At 47.6% G+C, this 22,068-nt stretch overlaps 1 protein-coding gene across 1 annotated transcript; it reads right to left on the reverse strand.

Moving 5' to 3' along the window:
- Nucleotides 1–18,341: 18,341 nt before the first annotated feature.
- LOC147857326 (disease resistance response protein 206-like) lies at nucleotides 18,342–19,116 on the reverse strand. The gene has a single exon (XM_087328588.1). The coding sequence runs from the start codon at nucleotides 19,036–19,038 to the stop codon at nucleotides 18,493–18,495; it is 546 nt and encodes a 181-aa protein (XP_087184714.1). The 5' UTR covers nucleotides 19,039–19,116; the 3' UTR covers nucleotides 18,342–18,492.
- Nucleotides 19,117–22,068: the final 2,952 nt, after the last annotated feature.

A 22,068-nucleotide genomic window follows, 5' to 3' on the forward strand; every position in this document is an offset into this window, starting at 1 on the left:
ATCACAGCCATCGTCAAGGGTCGAGAGCTACCTAGAACGATTATAGACAGAGGATCCAAGGTGAACGTGATTAGCCTCCGAACTTGTAATACCCTAGGGATCCAGGACTGGGAGCCGTGCCCGTTTTGGCTTCGGATGGTGCACACAAGTTCAGTATGGCCTACCGGATTGATACGAGATTTGGAAGTAACTATCGGAGGTCACGCATTTCGCATTTTGGCAATAGTCCTCCAGCTCAATGCACAAGGGGCATACCCACTGTTGCTGGGCCGCCCATGGCAAAAAACAGTGCACATCAAGCCAAATTGGCGGAAAAACATAATTACTTTCCGGCGCGGCAAAGAGAAAGTACGAGTACCTACAAAACCACGTTCGAGTACCGGCAAGGAGCTAACACTGTTGTATGCGGAATGTGTCAACATGCTTGAAGGATTGGCTGATGAAGAGGTTGATCAGTACTTACAGGAGAATCTGAAAATTGTACCTTTATTTGAAATTGATGTCGCCGAAGTAGTGGCACCATATATAATGCAAACGGAGGATGCCGATGAAGAACTGGATAAAGAAGCCATTAGAGAGTTACGGCAAGCGCTCGAAGCTTTGGAGAAGGAATTGGCAGTATCTCAATGCGTAAAAGCATCTCAGCTGGAAGAGGTAAACCTAGCACCGTAGAAGACGCAATACGGGTTCACATCGCCAAAGAAATGACTCGAGAAAGGAAGACGGCAATGATCACCTTATTAAAGGAGTTCCGGGACGTATTCGCGTGGTCTTACGAGGACATGCGGGGGCTAGATCCTCAGTTGTATCAACACTAGATACATCTGAGTAAGGATGCCAAGCCGGTGGCGCAGCAGCGATACCAGATGAACCCTAACTACGCAACAAAAGTAAAGCACGAAATCGACAAATTGTTACGGGTAGGGTCCATCCGATCGGTCAAGAGTCCAATAGTCGTCGTACCGAAAAAGAATAGAAAAATCAGGGTATGTGTCAACTACCGGAAGTTGAATGCGGCAACAGTAACCGACGCCTTCCCACTCCCTTTTACAGATGGAGTCCTTGATGCAATAGCTGGTCACGAAGTTTATAATTTCGTGGACGGGTTCAGCGGCTACAATCAGATCCGGATGCACCCCTACGACCAGGAGAAAACCTCTTTTGTTACCGAATGGGGAGTATTTGTTGCCGTAGTCATGATGTTCGAACTTAAAACGGCGCCGACAACCTTTCAGCAGATAATCATGGAGATTTTTGGAGAATTTATTCCAGCATTCATGCAGGTGTTCCTAGACGATTTCGTCGTGTACAACCGGGAAGGGGAACACCTCTAACACCTCCGACTATGTCTTGAGAAATGTAGGGTTTACCGGTTAAGCTTTAACCCAATGAAATGCGTGTTCGGAGTGTCAAGCGGTGCATTACTAGGCCACATTTTTAGCAAGGACGGTATTGCAGTAGACCTGGACAAGGTCAAAGAAATTTTGGAGGCACCGGCACCCACCACGGCGAAAGCATTGAGTCGGTTCCTAGGACAAATCCGATGGCATAGCCGGATGCTCTGGTATCTAACAGACCTGGCCACACCATTGCATGTTGCGGTGCACCGGACGCCATTTCAATGGACGGACACAGAAGAGAAGGCTTACCGGGCATTAAAAGTACTAGTATCAGAAGCACCAGTGGTGCAACCTCTGGATTAATCTAAAGAATTCAACGTATTCGTAGACGCGTCCGACATAGCAATTGGGAGCGCATTAATGAAGCTTACCGAACCGAAGTGGTACAGGCCCGTGTATTATGCCAGCTGGAAGCTGTCCCAGGTGGAACATAATTACTCAACGACGGAGAGAGAAGCCTTAGCCATGATCTATAGCGTCACCAAGTTCCGACACAACCTATTGGGGAGGAAATTTTCCTTTCATGTAGACCATTCGACGCTACTTTACTTGGTCTCAAAAGCATCACTCACAGGTAAGCTGGCCCGGTGGACGTTATTATTACAGGAATCTGAGTTCGAGATATTTCACCGACCAAGCATACAACATGCGGTTGCAGATTATTTGAGCCAGTTAGACTCCGGTGAAACCGGTGACGGAGTCCCAGATGAGTTTCTGGATGTAGAGTTGTTTAGGGTCACAACAAAAACTGACAGGAATACACGCTCTGCCACAACCGAACCTAGAATCAAACACAATTCTTCTCACTTCCCATCCGGAGGGACCTGTTTCCTAACAAACTCCCCCTTCACTCCGGCATGGGATGTCGTACTAGTCCGATCCGCTTCTGACATGCATCCAGCTTGTCGGGTATCAGTACTTTGGTCAACATATCTGACCCGTTCTCGGCCGTGTGGATCTTCGTTAGCGCAAACTCTCGATCTTCTACTCGCTCCCGGATCCAGTGATACCTACGCTGGATGTGCTTCGTCCTGGAATGGTACACTGCATTCTTAGCAAGGTGGATGGCACTTTGACTATCGTAATAGAGTTGGTATTCATCTTGCCGGATACCGAGCTCTCCGATGAAGTCCTTGATCCATAATATTTCCTTGCCAGCTTCCACAACCGCCATGTACTCCGCCTCCGTGGTTGACAATGCAACCGTCTTCTGCAACCTCAACTGCCACGAAACAGCTCCCCCTGCATATGTCATTACATACCCGGATGTAGACCGGCTGGTATCCACATCAGCCGACATGTCCGAATCGGTAAAACCGTTAAGTTGAGGTTTACAGGAGCCGAATTGGAGACACATATTCGAAGTGCCCTTCAGGTATCGGAGTATCAATTTGACCGCGTTCCAGTGCTCCTTGCCGAGATTGCTCATGAACCGGCTCACCACTCCGACTGTGTATCCAATATCCGGTCGAGCACACACCATTGCGTACATCAAGCTCCCGACGGTAGAGGCATATGGAACCTTCATCATATCAGCCTTCTCTGTTTTCGACTTCGGGCTTTGCTTACCGGATAATCTGCAGTTTGCCGGGAGTGTCGATCCGACCGGTTTTGCTTCTAACATGTTGAACCACTGAAGCACCTTTGTCACGTATTTCTATTGTGACAGCCACAATTGCTTCGTTGGCGGGTTCCGGATGATATGCATCCCCAACATCTGTCTTGTCGGACCCAAGTCTTTCATTGAGAAGGTTCGATTTAGAGCCTTCTTCAGCATCCATATTTTGGCTTGGTCCCGTCCAATGATCAACATGTCGTCCACGTACAGAAGGAGTATCAGGAAGTCGCCTCCTTCGAACTTCTTCACAAACACGCAGTGATCGGCCTACTTCCGGTACCATTGTCGGGGAGCCTGCTTCAGTCCGTACAGGCTCTTCTTCAACTGGCAAACCAAGTGCTCCTTCCCTTTCTCCACGAATCCTTCTGGTTGCTGCATGTAGATCTCCTCTTCAAGGTCACCATGAAGGAATGTCGTCTTCACGTCCAGCTACTCTACCTCGAGGTCCATGCTTGCCGCTATACTCAGCACCGTCCGGATGGAGGTCATCTTTACTACTGGGGAAAATATCTCGTCGAAGTCCACCCCCTTCTTCTATTGGAACCCCTTCACCACGATCCTGGCTTTGTATCTCGTGGGGTTGTCGGCATCTCCCGGTTTCAACTTGTACACCCACTTGTTTCGGAGTGCCCACTTTCCTTTCAGCAACTCCACCAATTCATACATATGGTTCTCATGCAGGGAATCCATCTCATCCTGCATGGCACTTAACCATTTGCGGCTGTGGGTGGCATCCTTTGCTTCTTCGAAGCTTTCGGCTCTCCCTCATCGGTCAGCAGCACATGTTCTGCATCCGGAAATCTCCGGGGGGCCCTTCTCTCTCTGAGAGGATATCTCTGTCTTTGGCTTTCGGCAACCGGCTCCTCTATTTGTTCTTCATCCGAATCCAATTCGGGATCTTGGCCGGTTCTGATTTCAGCTTCCTCTACTTCTTCTTCTGCCGGTTCGGTATCCTCACCGTAACCGGCTGGTTCCTCGAGTGTCAACCGGCTTTTAGCCGGGTGTGTCCGAATCTCATCAGAGTTCATTATCTTCTTCTCCAACTCCCAGTCGGCAAGAGTCTTGTCCTCCATGAAGATAATATCTCGACTCTAGAAAGCCTTCTTGTCAACCGGATCCCACACTCGGTAGCCGAACTCATCATCGCCGTATCCGAGGAATATGCATGGCCGGGTTTTTGGATCCAACTTTCCTCTCCAGTCCTTAGCAACATGCACGTACGCGAGACATCCGAACACCTTCAGATGCCGGTAGGACACTTCCTTACCGGTCCACACCTTCTGCGGTGTGTCTCCATCCAAGGGCACTGAGGGTGATCTATTTATCACATACGTCGTTGTCGAAAGCGCCTCAACCCAAAACGTCTTGGGTAATTTTGTATGCGCCAGCATACTCCGGACCCTTTCCATTATGGTCTGGTTCATCCTCTCGGCCAGCCTGTTTAGTTCCGGCGTCTTCGGCACGGTAAATTCGAGCCGGATTACCTTCGAGCGACAGTACTCCTCGAATTGCCCCCGGTATTCACCTCCGTTATCTGCTCGAACCGCCTTCAGCTTCCGGCCGGTTTCTCTTTCCACTCTCGCGTGGAGCTCTATGAAGACGGATAGCACTTGATCCTTCATCTTCAACGGTGTGACCCACAGCTTTTGGCTATGGTCATCTATGAACGTCTCGAAGTACTGTTATCCGGCATGTGACTTATTGTCCACTTGACAGACATCAGTATGCACCAACTCCAGTGGTGCATTACGTCTCATCGATGGCCTTGGTCGGAAGGAGGTCCGGTTTTGCTTACCGGCCAGACAATCAGTGCACTTATCCAAGTGCACGTTCTTCACTGGAATGAGGTTGTCGTCTGCAAGCCTCTTCATCCCCTTCTCGCTCATGTGACACAGCCTCTTCATCCCCTTCTCGCTCATGTGACACAGCCTCTTGTGCCACAGCTCACCGGCAGTGTCGGATGCCACGTTCACTTCCTCCGACCATAATTGGGCATTCATCAGGTACAACGTGTTGACCTTCCGGGCCCGAGCCACGATCAGGCTCCCTTTGCTGAACTTCATAACACCGTTCCAGATGTTATCCATGTAGCCTTCATCATCTAGCCGACCGGCTGATATCAGGTTCAGACGAACCTCCGGAACATGTCGGACATCCTTCAGCAGTAGCTTGCATCTAGTTGGTGTTGTCAACCACACGTCTCCTATGCTGACAATTTGGCATGTACCTTCATTCCCCATCCGGACACAACTGTGATCACCGGCTGAGTAGGATGAGAAGCATTTCCGGTCCGGGGTAAGGTGGAACGACGCTCCAGAGTCGACCACCCAGGTCATCTCGTCGCCAGCAAGGTTCAACTCACTCTCCTCAGTGATGAGCATCAACTCTTCTTCACTTGCCGCGCTTGCAGTCGTTCCCTTCCGGTCCGGTGTCCGCTTCGAATCGGTACCGTCGGTTTCCTTGTCTTTTCGGAAGTGCCGACAGTTCTTCTGGAAGTGTCCTAGCTTGCCGCAATAGAAGCAAGTAGGCCTCCCCCTTGACTTTGACCGTGTCCCCGACTTTTCCCGGTTCTGGGGACTACAGTTCCTTTGTCTTCCGTGTTCCGATTCGGTAAGGAGTGCTTTGGAGTCGGAGCTCGTATCCTTATCTTTCCGACGCGCCTCCTCATCTAGCCAGCTCGACTTCACTCTTGCTAGGGATAACCGTTTCCCTTCCGGCCCGGCGTTGCCCAAAGTGACAACCAACGTCTCCCAGCTATTTGGGAGGGAACCGAGCAGGAGTAGCGCTAGTACCTCAACAGCGAGAGGTACTTCCAATGATGTTGCCTGGTGGATCAGCCCCTAGAAGGCATTCATGTGCTCCGCCATGCTGGAGCCATCTTGGTACCGAAGTCTTACTAGCTTCCGAAATACCGAAACTGTTAGAAATTTGACGCTTTCAATTTCTTCACCTCTCGGCCACAACCGAGGAAACACGAATCAATGCAGCAGAAAATCAAAACACAGAGAGAGACTCGAATGCACAGGGTTTAGCGTGGAAAACCCTAGACGGGAAAAACCACGGGAGTGCAAGACTCCAACTATCACTATACGCAGGGAATGTACAATGGCGAGCTGCAGGGCGACGACCTTGAGCTCGCTGTCCTCGCCACAGGCGGCGGTATTACACAGAGGCGTCGACCTCTTCCTTTTTCTCTCTCTCTCTCACTCTCACTTCACTCCCTCTGAGTGGAAAACAGACAAATGAGCAACAACTACAAAACTGTTTGCCCTAAGTCATATTTATACACATATGACTTTCGGGCTATTTACAAATATAGCCTCAAGGGCCCTTGGCAAACATATTCACAAATATGTCCCCGCATCCGGATCTCTCTCCGGGTACATTCGTCATCCGGCTCCGTAGCCGGGGTCTTCATCATCCGGATCCGGAACCAGGTCTTCATCATCCGGATCCGGAACCGGGTCTTCATCATCCGGCTCCGATACCGGGTACTCCTCATTCGGGTCTTCATTCCCGATTCCCGGACATCCGACCATCCCATCTGGAGGGACCGTAATCCCAACAAACTCCCCCTTCACTTCGGCATGGGATGTCTTTCCAGTCCGACCCTCTTCCGGCACGCTTCCAGCCTGTCGGGTGTGAGCACTTTGGTCAGCATATCTGACCCGTTCTCGTCCGTGTGGATCTTCGTCAGCACGAACTCCTGGTCTTCTATCCTTTCCCGGATCCAGTGATATCTTCGCTGGATGTGCTTCGTCCGGGAGTGATAGGCCGCGTTCTTCGCAAGGTGGATGGCACTCTGACTGTCGCAGTAGAGTCGGTACTCCTCCTGCCGGATACCAAGCTCTCTAATGAAGTCCTTCATCCATATTATTTCCTTACCGGCTTCAACAGCCGCCATGTACTCCGCCTCCGTGGTTGACAACGCAACCGTCTTCTGCAGCCTCGACTGCCACGAAACAGCTCCCCCTGCATACGTCATCACATACCCTGATGTGGACCGGCTGGTATCTGCATCAGCCGACATATCCGAATCGGTAAAGCCGTCGAGTTCGGGCTTACCGGAGCCGAATCGGAGGCACACGTTTGCCGTGCCCTTCAGGTATCGGAGTCTCCACTTGGCCGCGTTCCAGTGCTCTTTGCCGGGATTGCTCATGTACCGGCTCACCACTCCGACTGCATATCCTATGTCCGGTCTTGTACACACCATTGCGTACATCAAGCTTCCGACGGCAGAGGCATATGGTACTTTCATCATGTCCTCCTTCTCAGCCTTTGTCTTGGGGCTTTGCTTGCTGGACAACTTGCAGTTTGCCGGGAGGGTTGACCCGACCGGTCTTGCTTCCGACATGTTGAACCGGTGAAGAACCTTTGTCACGTACTTCTCCTGTGACAGCCACAACTACTTCTTCTTCCGGTCCCGGATGATGTGCATCCCTAGTATTTGCCTCGCCGGACCCAGGTCCTTCATTGAGAAGGTTCGGTGAAGAGCTTTTTTCAGCATCCGTATCTTAACCTGGTCCCGTCCGACGATCAACATGTCGTCCACGTACAGGAGGAGTATTAGAAAGTCTCCTCCTTCGAACTTCTTCACAAACACGCAGTGATCGGACTGCGTTTTGTGGTACCCTTCGTCGGTCATGAAAGAGTCGAACTTCCGGTACCATTGCCGGGGAGCCTGCTTCAGTCCGTAAAGGCTCTTCTTCAACCGGCATACCAGGTGCTCCTTCCCTTTCTTCTCGAATCCTTCTGGTTGCTGCATGTAGATCTCTTCTTCGAGGTCACCGTGAAGGAATGCCGTCTTCACGTCCATCTGTTCTACCTCGAGGTCCATGCTTGCCGCTATGCTCAGCACCGTCCGGATGGAGGTCATCTTCACTACCGGGGCAAATATCTCGTCGAAGTCGACGCCCTTCTTCTGCTGGAACCCCTTCACCACGATCCTGGCTTTGTATCTCGGGGGGTTTCCGGCATCTCCCGGTTTCAGCTTGAACACCCACTTGTTTCGAAGTGCCCGCTTTCCTTTCGGCAACTCCACAAGTTCATATGTGTGGTTCTCATGCAGGGAATCCATCTCCTCCTGCATGGCACTTAACCACCTGCGGCTATGGGTGTCAAGCTTTGCTTCTTCAAAACTCTCCGGCTCCCCTTCGTCGGTTAGCAGCACGTGCTCTGGTTCCGGAAATCTCCGGGGGGCCCTTCTCTCTCTTAGAGGATATCTCCGTTCCGGAGCTTTTTTAACCGGCTCCTCCGTTTCCTCTTCATCCGAATCCATTTCGGGATCGGGGCCGGTTCCGGTATCAGTTTCATCTTCCTCGGCCGGTTATGTTTCTTCACCGTCTTCGGCCGGATCCTTGAGTGCTACCCGGTCCCTTTCCGGTCGGGACTGCTCCTCGTAGAGTTGATCCTCACTGGTCGACTTGGAGCTCTTCATCTTCTTCTCCGACTCCCAGTCGGCGAGTGTCTTGTCCTCCATGAAGATGATATCACGACTCCGGAATATCTTTTTGTCGACCGGGTCCCATACACGGTAGCCGAACTCGTCATCGCCGTAACCGAGGAATATGCATGGCCGGGTCTTTGGATCTAGCTTTCCTCTCCGGTCCTTTGCTACATGCACATATGCGAGACACCCGAACACTTTCAGATGCTGGTAGGATACTTCCCTACCGGTCCACACTCTCTGCGGCGTGTCTCCGTCCAAAGGTACTGAGGGTGATCTGTTTATCACGTATGTCGCCGTCGACATTGCCTCAGCCCAAAACCCCTTGGGTAATTTCGCATGCGCCAGCATACTCTGGACCCGCTCCATTATGGTCCGGTTCATCCTCTCGGCCAGCCCGTTCAGTTCCGGCGTCTTCGGCACAGTAAACTCGAGCCGGATTCCCTTCGAGCGACAATACTCCTCGAACTGCCCTCGGTATTCTCCTCTGTTATCCGCTTGTATCGCTTTCAGCTTCTTGCCGGATTCCCTTTCCACTCTCGCGTGGAGTTCTTTGAAGACGCACAACGCTTGGTCCTTTGTCTTCAACGGTGCCGTCCACAGCTTCCGGCTGTGGTCATCAATGAATGTCACGAAGTACTGGGCTCCGCCATGTGACTTCGTTTCTACTTGACACACGTCAGTGTGCACCAACTCCAATGGTGCGCTACGTCTCGTCGGTGGCCTTGAGTGAAAGGAGGTTCGGTTCTGCTTACCGGCCAGGCAATCAGTGCACTTCTCCAGGTGCACATGCTTCACTGGAATAAGGTTGTCTTCTGCAAGCCTCTTCATCCCCTTCTCACTCATGTGGCACAGTCTCTTGTGCCACAGCTCACCGGCAGTGTCGGCTGCCACGTTCAACTCCTCCGGACACAACCAGGCATTCATAAGGTACAGTGTGTTGACTTTCCGGGCCCGAGCCACTATCAGGCTCCCCTTGCTGAACTTCATTACGCCGTTCCGGATGCTACCTGTGTAGCCTTCATTGTCTAGCCTCCTGGCCGAAATCAGGTTCAATCGAACCTCCGGAACGTGTCGGACATCCTTCAGCAACATTTTGCATCCGGTCGAGGTTGTCAACCACACGTCTCCTATGCCGGCAATCCGGCACGTACCTTCATTTCCCATCCGAACACAGCCATGCTCACCGGCTGTGTAGGATGAGAAGTATCTTCTTTCCGGGGTCAGGTGGAACGACGCTCCGGAATCGACCACCCAGGTAGTCTCATCGCCGGCAATGTTTAGTTCACCTTCTTCGGTGATGAGCATGATCTCCTCTTCACTTGCCGCGAGTGCCGTCGTTCCTTTCCAGTCCTGCTCTCGCCGATCCAAACCATTTCGGTCCGTGGCTCCCCGGTAAGCACCATTCCGTTCCGAAGACTTCTTCGAATCGGTGTCGTCGGCTCCGTTGTCTTTTCGGTAATGCCGACAATTCTTTCGGAAGTGCCCCGGCTTCCCACAGTGGAAGCATGTGGGCCTTCCTCTTGACAGCGACCGGGTCCCCGACTTCTCCCGTCTTTGCGGACTCCGGTTCCGTTGTCTTCCCCGATCAGATTCGGTAAGCAGCATCTTCGGATCGGAGGCCGGTTCTTTATCTCTCCGACGCGCTTCTTCGTTCAAAATGCTTGTCTTTACCGTTTGTAGGGACAAGTTATCTTCGGTGCAGGAGGTGCTGAGAGTCACCACCAAGTTCTCCCAGCTTGCCGGCAATGTACACATCAGGATGATGGCTTGCATTGCATCCTCCAACGGGAACTTGATCGCCGCAAGCTGGTTCACGAATCCCATGAACGTGCTTACGTGTTCCACCATACTCTCGCCGTCCCGGTACTTGAGGTTCACTATCTTCCTCATCAGGGAGGTCCGGTTCAACGCATTCTTCCTCTCGTAGAGGCCCGACGGCTTCTGCCACATCTCATATGCGTTGGTGTCGTTCGCCACATGTTGTAGAACGCTCACGTCGACGTATTGCCGAATGGTTGCAACGGCTTTCCGGTTCAGAAGCCTCCATTCCGTCTCAAGTACCCCCTTGGGTATTTCCGACCTGTCGATCGGTTCATACAGGTCCCGAACAATTAGCAGATCCTCCATCTTTATCTTCCAGTCGGCGTAGTTCTGCGCATTCAGCACCATCATCACCGGCTGCCCGCTGCTGCCGCCTTCCATTTTCTGCATTGCAGTCGCTCTGATACCAGATTGTTAGAAATTTGACGCTTTCAATTTCTTCACCTCTCGGCCACAACCGAGGAAACACGAATCAATGCAGCAGAAAATCAAAACACAGAGAGAGACTCGAATGCACAGGGTTTAGCGTGGAAAACCCTAGACGGGAAAAACCACGGGAGTGCAAGACTCCAACTATCACTATACGCAGGGAATGTACAATGGCGAGCTGCAGGGCGACGACCTTGAGCTCGCTGTCCTCGCCACAGGCGGCGGTATTACACAGAGGCGTCGACCTCTTCCTTTTTCTCTCTCTCTCTCACTCTCACTTCACTCCCTCTGAGTGGAAAACAGACAAATGAGCAACAACTACAAAACTGTTTGCCCTAAGTCATATTTATACACATATGACTTTCGGGCTATTTACAAATATAGCCTCAAGGGCCCTTGGCAAACATATTCACAAATATGTCCCCGCATCCGGATCTCTCTCCGGGTACATTCGTCATCCGGCTCCGTAGCCGGGGTCTTCATCATCCGGATCCGGAACCAGGTCTTCATCATCCGGATCCGGAACCGGGTCTTCATCATCCGGCTCCGATACCGGGTACTCCTCATTCGGGTCTTCATTCCCGATTCCCGGACATCCGACCATCCCATCCGGAGGGACCGTAATCCCAACAGAAACCTGCTTAACAACATTTTTGTTTTGAAACATAGTGCCGATCTTCTCCCAGAGCTCATGAGCCTTGCTCTCTTCATTGAAGTTGTTGTATAGACTCATGTCGATGAAGCACCATATGTACGCCGTTGTCTTCATGTGCATCACCTCCCATATCGTGGCGTCGATTTTGTCTGGTCTCTTGTCCCCGAACTGAACCGGAAACCAAAGATCTTTAACCACGAGCATGTCCCTCAGCTTCGACTTCCACACGGAATAGTTGGAGCCAGTGAGCTTGAACATGCCTCCCAACGATTCGTCCATTTTCTGTGTTGTTTCGCTCTGATACCACTTTGACAGGAATACACGCTCCCGATGAACAACGATCGGCCACAACCAAGCCTAGAATCAAACACAGTTCTTCTCACTTCCCATCTGGAGGGACCTGTTTCCTAACAGAAACGGCAACAGATGGTACGGTCGCCGAGGAGGACAAGTGGCTCACTAACATGCACCAATTCCTGAGCAACGGATTACCTCTAGGGGAGATGAACAGAGATGAGCGGAAACAATTAGCAGTACAAAGTTGGCACTTCTGCCTACTGCAAGACACACTGTACCATAAAGGCGCAGATGGCATATGGCGGTGCGCGGTGCGCAGCGACGAAAAAGACCAAATACTGTGTGAAGCACACTGCGGCGTTGCCGGAGGGCATTATGCTAGGGACGCTACGGCAAGGAAAATATGGCAGAGTGGCCTATGGTGGCCGACAACATTAGAAGACGTCGTCCGGTATGCCAAAGAATGTGATTTATGTCAACAAATGGGCCAACCAACGGAACAGGCAAGAATGTCTCACCAACCGATTCTACCATTGGAACCATTTCAGAAATGGGGGCTGGACTTCGTCGGCCCATGTAAACCACCAGTAATGAGAACCGACAACCGATACGTGATTGTCGCTATGGACTACTGCACCAAGTGGGTGGAGGCCAAAGCACTACGTGACAACACCACGACATCCACGACAAAGTTTTTATATGAATATATCTCGTGCCGGTATGGATGTCTTATCGAGCTAATTAGCGACCAAGGTGGGCATTTCCTAGGACACGTGGTGGAGAGGTTGACGACATTCTATGCGGTGGTTCACAAGCGAAGCACTCCGTATTATCCGCAAGCCAATGGATTAGCCGAATCCACAAATAAGACGCTACAAAACATCCTACAGAAAATCGTCAGTGAGAACCGGACGGATTGGGATACAAAGCTGCATAGTGCACTCCGGGCCTACCGGACAACATATAAGACAAGTATCCAGACAACACCTTTCTGATTAGCATTCGGATTGGAAGCGGTAATGCCGATCGAATTCTAGGTTCCCAGTTTGCGATGACAGGTTCGGGAACGCCTAAACGAGAAGGAGTCGGAAACAATCCGGCTAGCAGCACTATGCAAACTAGAGGAACACCGGATAGCCAGCCTGATGCACATGGAACTGGAGCAATGAAAAAGGAAAGCGTTCGTCGATCGACTCCGGAAATGTAATGGAAAAATGTTCGAGATCGGCAAGCCGATACTTGTATTCCAGACCCGGATGGGTAAGATGCCGGGGAAGCTACGGTTTCGGTGGACCGGACCATATTGGATTCCACGAGAGTTCAACGGTTCCTACGAGCTAGGGACACTCGCCAGAGAAGTTATGGGTAAATGGGTCAATGGGTTTCGACTCAAACCATACTATGGACCCATGCCAGGAAACCCGTTTGAACAGACAAAGGCTGACACCAAACTAGACACCGGTAAGCATGACGAGACGATAACCGATCAAGCAATCGACAAGCACGAAACCGGTGAAAGGGACCACAATCCAGAGAAGGGTGCGTTTGGGCCGGATATGGATGAACAAGATCAAATTTAAAAAAATAAAAAGAAAGGAAATCGAATAAGATCAAATCAAACCCAAATCATGAGATGGTAAGGAGCGAATAGCCACATGCCATGACAAGGGAGGAGTGAACGGGCACTTTGAAAAGCCACGTAGTGGGCTATTAATAGCGCATTAAAACGCCGCCACGGGGCACTTCATTGCTATTATAGTACATGACGTGCGCATGCGCAGGAATCGAGAAAGGCCCCAACATGCAGAAAGAAAACCTCCACCGCATGGAGGTCTTCTCATTTTGCGAACAGAGAAGTGCAAACGCACACAGGCAATTAAAGATAACCAGACGCAAGCACCTAGAGCCCACTAACGCACCTACCTCACCATCACCCACCAACTCAGAAGGAGAAATGGACTGTATGGCGCTCTTTGAGGCAACCAAGAAGTGGTTGAAGCAACAAATATTGGAAGGTTTCTTGAGGATCATAGAGACACCACCACACATAGAGGTGGAAAAGGTTGTCAAAGACATCGACACAGAAGTAATCACAAAGGTGGCAATTTGTGCCCTGACAAGCCTACCCGAAGGCGCCATCTTCACCATCGAAAACCCTACCCCGAAGCAGCTCATGAAATACTTCGGTGAGTACTCTCTGGCCAGCAAGGCATATCACACACAGGGTAGCGAGGATGGCTTATTCCGAAAGATTGCTCTTGTACTCCACGAGTTTGGCCATGTGTACCCTCGACCCCCGGCAATGCCTAGGAACAGAGCCGGTTTAATTATAGCCACATATGAGGGTATACAGGTGGACTGGTCCGTGCTGATCGCCGACGGAATGCTGAAGAAAATATGGACGACGGTGGTGTAATGGCTCACACTGTTAGCACCACCAATGGAGCCCATCACGACAAAGAAGCGGGGAAAATCAACCGAAGGAACCCCCAAAATGGCTTCAAAACAGCAGCAGCTATTGGCTGCTAAGGCAACCAAAGGGAAGGAGGCCGACACTTAAAAAACGGCGAAAGAGCGGCCTAACCGGAAACGGCAGGCGGAGACGTAGGAGGAAACACAAGCACGGCCAATAAAGATTACATTGCGCCGACCAGGTCAACAGGAGCCAGATCTCTTGGCAATGGAAATCAATCTTGGGACTCAAGAGGAGGATACGGAGTAGGAGCCCAAGCGAGCACCTCCAACGGTGCCAGCAGAAGAGCATTGTAGACCATGCCGGGGAGCAATCGGGTCCAAATAAGGATAGGATGCCGATACCCCGCATTGAGGGCCCAAAGCCAAGGGTGGAATCGGAACCGGTTCGAATAGAACCGGTCACAGAATTCCCTGCGTAGCAAGCTACGCCGGCGGGTCAAGACACAACAAGACCTGTGATTCAGGAGTCGGTGATTCAGTTGTCTACACCACCGGCACACCAGGACCAACCAGAGCCGGAACAACCAACTGAGGCACAACCAAAGCCGGAACTGCCAAGTGGTAACCAACCGGAGCCAGAGTTGCCAATCGACGTAACCAGACAAGATCAGCCACTAGCAAGCGAAGAAATCGGCCAACCCGCCACGCGGACACAGTGATAAGGCACAGGCAGCCAATGGCTGTGGTGGATCGGTGAGAAAATAGCCGGAGTGGTCCATTATATAGAGGCAGAAGAGAAAGCACAATTGGACCGGTTGCTAGCCACAACCGGAGAACTAGAGAATGCTCGGTCAAGGATCCGGAGCTTGGAACAAGAATTGGAAATAGCCATGGAAGAATTGGCTAAGATGGTCATAACAGGATCCCAGGAACAAGAACCGGTAGCTCCGGTACATGTACAGAATAATAAAACACCGACAACTGTACATAATAATACGACCCTGGTGATGGAAACAATCCCGGATACAATTACAGCGCAAGCACAAGAGCTTGTCGTTCTCAAAGAAGACCTGGCCGCACAGGAAGCATTACGTGCCAGGGAAAGAGAATTAAAAATGGCGGCAGAGGAGGAACAACGGAAGACTGTCGACAACCTCCACCAAGTAGAAGAAACCCTACGAAAGGGACACCAAGCCTATGACCAGCTTAAGGAAGAGAAAGAAAAATTGATGCAAGAGAAGGATAAACTCCGAAGGATGACGGAAATAGAGATAGAGAGGCTCAAAAAAGAGCTTCGGTAGCAAAAGGATAGGGAAGACCAAGCTCGCCCCCAAATCAATCAGAAGCTGAAGCAGAAAACAGACGATTTTGACCGCCTGCACTAGGATTATAAACATGTCGAGACGGAATACAAGAAGCTCATCACCGACAACGACCGGCAGCAGGAGAAGATGTTCGAGCTCCAGAATGAAGTGCAATGGGTGGAGATGGCACTAGCGGAAGAACGGGCTGAGAAGGCAAACATACGAGCTGAAGCGGCGCATGAACACCGGTAACTCCAGATGCAACATCATGCGGAAACGGAATGCGCCACCATGGTCTTACAAAGAGTGCATACAACCTATCAAAATCAACTGTTGCGCTACAAGGACCAGGAGGTGGTAACTGCAAACCTGATCAAACAGTTGAAAGATGAATGGTAGGCCGCAGAAGACAAATCAAAGATGGGGTTGGAGTGGATCCGGTGCATTGTACAAGCATGGAAGAATCGAATGAAGCGTTTGATTGAAGATAACTCAGTATTATGGTGGTCGAAATGGGCGAAGCATGCTGCCGAGCTATAGTTGTTGAGGGCGGACGCAGAAAACTAGCAAAGGGAAGGAGATGAGTTCTATAAGCTGGAAAATGAAGACTTTGCTACCGTGAAAGATGAATTGGCAGATGACTTCGTAGTGTTGGCTAATGAATAGATAGCACTGGTCCGACAACTAGTGGCACAACTGGACGATGATCAGCTGGATAACCAAATCCGGTTTGAAAGTTACAAAAAGGAGAGGCTACGGCAAGAGGCGACGAAGAGCACGACAACAATCAATCTCAGTGATGAAGAGCCATCGTCGGAGCAAAGGACAGACAGAGGCAAGTCTGGGACAAGCCAACCGGATTTAACTCAAGAGGAGCAGTCAAGGGAGGAATATCCGCAACAACCGCCGGCACTGAGAGCTGGACAACAATTATTGGAGGAGCAACGCCCAGAAGAGCTAGAGACCGCGCAACAGCAGGAGCAATAACCAAAGCCAATGGAGCAGCTATCGGAGGAGCAACGCCCAAAAGAGCCGAAGACCGTGCAGCAGTAGGAGCAACAACAACAGCCGGAGCAACGACCATAGCCAACGGAGCAGTAGGAGGAGGAGCAACAACACCAGCAACAGTCCGATCAACTTTACGAAGAACCCTTAGAGCCCCTCGATCAAAGCATTCTAGACATTTTGGACGAGGATTGAAGGCCGGATAGTGGGATTCGACGTACAAGGTACTGTCCTACGGGCGTGCCATGTGTTACCCAGCCGGCAAGGAGTGGAGGACAGTCTAGAATGTGAAAGGGCAGGAATTATCGGAAGTTGTTATTAGAATATTATGTAATTAAGTATATATTTGAGAAGTGAACGGACGGACCAGAATCGGTATGCCGATCCGAATCCGGACCGGTTCATATCAGTGTGCCGGTTGGCACCGTTTTGTATGTAGAGTCGGTGATCTACAAAAAAGCCCAGTTACATTGTAAATCACGACGGATAATTAATAAAGCCTTATTGTCTTATCTCTATGTATTGATTACCGTTCTGTGTTAATTACTTTCTATCTTATGCATGTATTAAGATTCATGATATGTTGCTTAAGTAGTCGATAACGGTCTGATCAATTGTTAGTCTAAGTTACACCGCCGTAACACCCTTTGGTGAAGTGTCTTCTGTAGACACCTTGTGTTAGGCTATTGTCCGGCCTTTAGGAGTAACATCTTCCATGCCCGGACTAAGCACATTCAGGTGCACTACCACTTAGTCTGCGAGCGTGTCCTCTCTGGTGAAGTTGAACTTCAGTATGTTTCGACGGATCGGCAAAACCCTAGCATTTTCACCAAGCCCCTTGGTCTAGACAAGTTGCGACAATTCTTGGGTGCACTTGGGTTGCCAACCAAGCATGGGGGAGATGAAGCCAACAAGGGCGGGAAGGCCAAGATTGAGGACGACTTGGAGACAACCAATTCGGACAACAGCGGAGACGAATCGGAGGCAGTCGATTCAGCTCGGATGTTTGATTCGGAGACACCGAATCAACTGAAGGCCAAGCGGACGAAAGGGCAGCAGAAGAGGCGCCAACACCGTGACAGGAAGGGAGCTAGAAAAGGCCGAACGAGCAGACAAGCCGACCATAAGGGTCGAGGCGTGCCGAATCGAACGGGTCGAGGAGCGCGAGCGAGGCGTGAAGTCAAGAGAAACCGAAGCGAAGGACCGGAAGAGCCTCAAGTTGAGCTTGAGGGGGAGTGTTGAGATACAATCCCAACATTGGCCGGATCGGCTATGCAAGCCGAGAACTGGATCGGATCGGTTAGGCTGGATTGGTGCGTAAACTAGTGTGCAAGGCCGGATCGGTGCGGAAACCGGGAGGCCGTTGAACAGATATTCTGCGAGGGAATATATTTGGGAGTTAGTGTAGGAGTTTAGCTATGAGCATTGAAGTACGTGTCAGTACTTCTGTCAGTCCGTATGAACTTGTATAAAAGTGCTCTCTAAGCACATCCTATGTATAGAGTTTTACACATTATTTTGAATTCAGTTTTTTCTGTGTGTTCATTCCCTCTCTGTCTCTCCCACGTACATTGTGTCTTAAGCACTCCATTAAACCTATTTTTCTCTGTCGGTATTCTGTGTTTTGTATAGCTTCCGCACGTTACATTTCACACTTAATAAGAAAGCATACATATCGGAGACATCGAGGAAGTTGCAAATGTGCATGAGAGATTTAAACATCTTTGAAAACAATCATACTAATATTATACGGAAACATATACGAAGTTGTGAAAGTGCAGGAGAGATTTAAACATCTTCGAAAATAATCATACGAATATTATAGGCATTGGCGTTCACACACATTTATTTCATAGTTTCAAAGTATTAGTTTGATCAATTAAAAACACTAGGAAGTCACACAATTTTATTTGACAATTGTAACTCCATTGACACAAATGGTAAAAATTAGATGCAGGATGGTGATGAATATTAGAGGTTTGAGATGGGGGGGGGCTATAATATTGAAATGAGGATCGTATTGGGTGGTGCTTGTTTTGAGAGGAATAGATAATTTTGGTGAGACACAAAATAATGAATGGCAAAGACTAAGTGTTGTCCTAAGACAACATGGAAATGGTGACATCAAAACGAAGGACAAAGTAGGTTGGGGTTTTAAAGGCAATTGTACTTATGGAAGCAGTACCATGGGCATTTTGATAAAGGCCAGTGCCACCAGTGACATGGATGGAACGTTGTGGCGGGTTCGAAGCATTTGCAAATATTCTCTCACTACCATGGAAAGATAGGGAACCCTTCCCATCCAAAAATGCAGTGAAAGACCATAAGGCGCTAGGTTGAACACGTCCACAATACACATATATGCCTTGGGCCCTCCCTAAAACCACCTTTGTAGAAGATTTTGATGATGGCCCTGTTGTCAACTCATCATCGAACACGAACATGCGCCCAAAATTTGCCAAAGGAGAGCTCATGTTTTTGGCCGTATCCACTTCCTCTGCTGCAGTGTCGAAACTAACATTTTTGTATAATGATAAATCATGCAAGTAGAATGTTACCTTCTGTGTCATTTCACCCCTCACTAATTCTATCTTTCTCATAAGAAATAATGCAACCAACAAAGACATAAATTGGTGAATATCCATATCCTAGCTCCTTTGCCTCTGTGTGTGTGTGTGTGTGTGTGTGTGTGTCAACCTTAAAAGGATATCTATCTATCTATCCCCCTCTCTATGGCCATGGGCCTTGTATGCTCACTGTTATATTTATATGATAACAAAACATCAAGTTAACCTACTCCATTACATCACCTACTTCATTGTGCTTCGATCATTATTTTGTTTCTAAATTCTCATCTCCCATCTCCACTAAGTTTTGCATCATAATTATTCAAACTTTCACCTACTATGAATTATGCAAAAACATGATGCATCCATATAAAAATATGTTTAAAGTGGTTATTTTTCTTGGAGTGAATGGTAAGATAAGATTCGTTTTTTAAAATACCTATAAGAACCATGCGACAATTCTAAGTGGTTATTCAAAAGATTTAGGAAGTTTTCTTATTAGGATGAATACCTAAACCACCTTGTCCCACTTTAAGAACAAAACAAAAGTTTAGAGTATTTTAGCTCTATGTTGATATTAGCAATAAAAATCCTTAATATTGTTAATAGTATTAAACTAGCCAGTCTTGTGTTTAAAATGGTGAATGACTCCAAACGTGTTGTAGTTTATTGGGACCAAGCATTTAGAGAATGAAATTGTATACAAAGCCCACACATATGATGAGGCACATGCACATGGTGCATGTACATGACAAAGTGTACACACGATAAAGTGTGCACTTTCTTGAATTTTGGACACTTAGTGAATAACACACTAGAGAATTATAAACATGTACTTTTATTTTTTTAATAAAACTTGACATTATGTTCCGCATACCACATGGAAAAGGTAAAAATGTCCATATGTAAGTAATGTTATTATCTCACTTATGAAAACTATTATCTCATATTAATATCGTGACAATATGTCACTTTTCCTAGTTCTCATCAATGGTTATATAAAGCTTCTTCTTAAAGTTTACTCCAAGAAATATGACCCTTTAAGAAAAATGTTATTTAATCGGACTAGGAATTAGTTGTCTTTTGAGCATCCCTATGCAAATACACCTACCAATATTATTTTAATCTTGCACATCATGATTGTACAAATGATGGAAACATGTTTTTGTAGTTAAAATATTTTTATACATTCCTTGAAATGAAACATTTTTTGTGCTAATCCATTTGGTTAAATTACTTGTAACCATAGATTGACCCATGCTCTATATTCTTGGTATTCTCCATCCGTAGTATTTGTCATATTCGAGAATACAAAATGACCCCAACAATATTACTGAACCATTTGTTTTAAATTTACATAATAAAACATATTTACTAAAAAAATAATTAATTCACTAAAATATTAACTAATTCACTAATAATTCATTCATTCATTCATTCATAATAATGAATTAATTTACTAAAACATTAATGAATTAATTAGGGTTCCTAATTTCAGCCAAAATTAGAGTTTTAAGAATTATAATATTAATTAATTCATTAATAATGAATTAATTTACTAAAACATTAATTAATTCACGAATGATCAATTAATTAGGGTTCGTAGTTTTACACCAAATTAGGGTTTTAAGACTTAAAATATTAATTAATTCATTAATAATGAATTAATTTACTAAAACATTAATTAATTAATTAGGGTTCCTAATTTCAGCCAAATTTAAGGTTTTAGCACCACCCTAGGTTTGGAGGCCGAGAATAATAATTAAGTACACTCACTCAGAGGATGAGGGGGAGGCGAGGATGCACGCTGAAAAGAAGAAATATGGTCGAAATTAGGGTTTTCAGCCGAAACCCTAATTTGCAGGCCGAGAACAAGATACAAGGGGAGGCGAGGGTGTAAGCATCAAGTAGAAGATGCAGGGTGTGGCCTCTTCACTCACTGTTATGTGTTGCTCGCACACTAGCCAGCATTAAAAGAAACGTTTTTTTTTAAAAAGAAAAAAGAAAAAAACAAATATTATTACCTGTATTCGTATGCATTCATGGGGGAGGCCCCACGAATGCGAATATGTCAATCTATGCTTGTAACAATATGAAGAAGGTTGTTAAAATCATAGTACGTAATATACTCAAATGCGATGGCAAACATTCTTTTTCATACGAATGCAAACAAATGTGTATGTTATCAAAACATTCTTATGTTTTTTTACACATTTTGCCTTAACTTTCTTACCTTATAATAAATAATGAATTCAAAAGTATAGTACTTACCATACTTCGAGGGTGTTTACCATACTCGAATGCGAATGCATGTATGGTACGAATGGTTCATACTATGGTTCAAATAACCTTTCTATACATTAAGAACAATTTGGTAACTCAAAACATTTTAGTTTATTAGGCTACCTTGACATTTGTAATAAACATTATGGGATTGTATAAACTAGTGGGACACGTAGTTTGCTTTATCACTTAAGCACACATATGAAGCTAACATACCGAACAATGGTCAACACACAAATGTGAAATATGCAAATACACGACCAAACATGCATCAGGTGAAATATTTACACTCAATGACATGAGACCTTGGTAGACGTTTGATGAAATAATAGAGACGCTATGTGTGGGCATGAACTTTGTTTTTCTCTTAAAATAGAGAACTTATGTGAGTATGAATTTTCTTTTCCCCAAAAAATGGAGAATCGATGTTTGAGTATGAACTTAACTTTTTTCTTAAAACTAAAGAACTCAAATGGAAAACCGCAAAATAGCCTATGCAATACAACCACATGTCCTACATATACGTGACTATCATTTTGTTAATTGTGATAATTTTGTTGCATAGCTAAGGGCAAGGACAGGCAAAATGCCCTAGAGTGGGAGAGGTAACTTTGTGGGACACAACTAAAACTCTTGGGCCTATAGACCGCATGATCTTATAGGAATAAAATGGAACTAGATCATGTTATGGAATTCAACCGAACATCTATATACCCCGGATGAAACAATGAGACATTGGATGGAGAATATATTATGAATGGGCCACAAAAGATGAAACATTTGCAAAAGTTGGGATCTACAGGTTGAGCATAGGGCTTGGTCAGT

The sequence above is a fragment of the Azolla caroliniana genome, unplaced genomic scaffold (assembly GCF_043228905.1).
Source record: "Azolla caroliniana isolate FFs.n. ecotype wild unplaced genomic scaffold, voAzoCaro1.0.p SCAF_12, whole genome shotgun sequence".
In the NCBI taxonomy this organism is placed as follows: domain Eukaryota; kingdom Viridiplantae; phylum Streptophyta; class Polypodiopsida; order Salviniales; family Salviniaceae; genus Azolla; species Azolla caroliniana.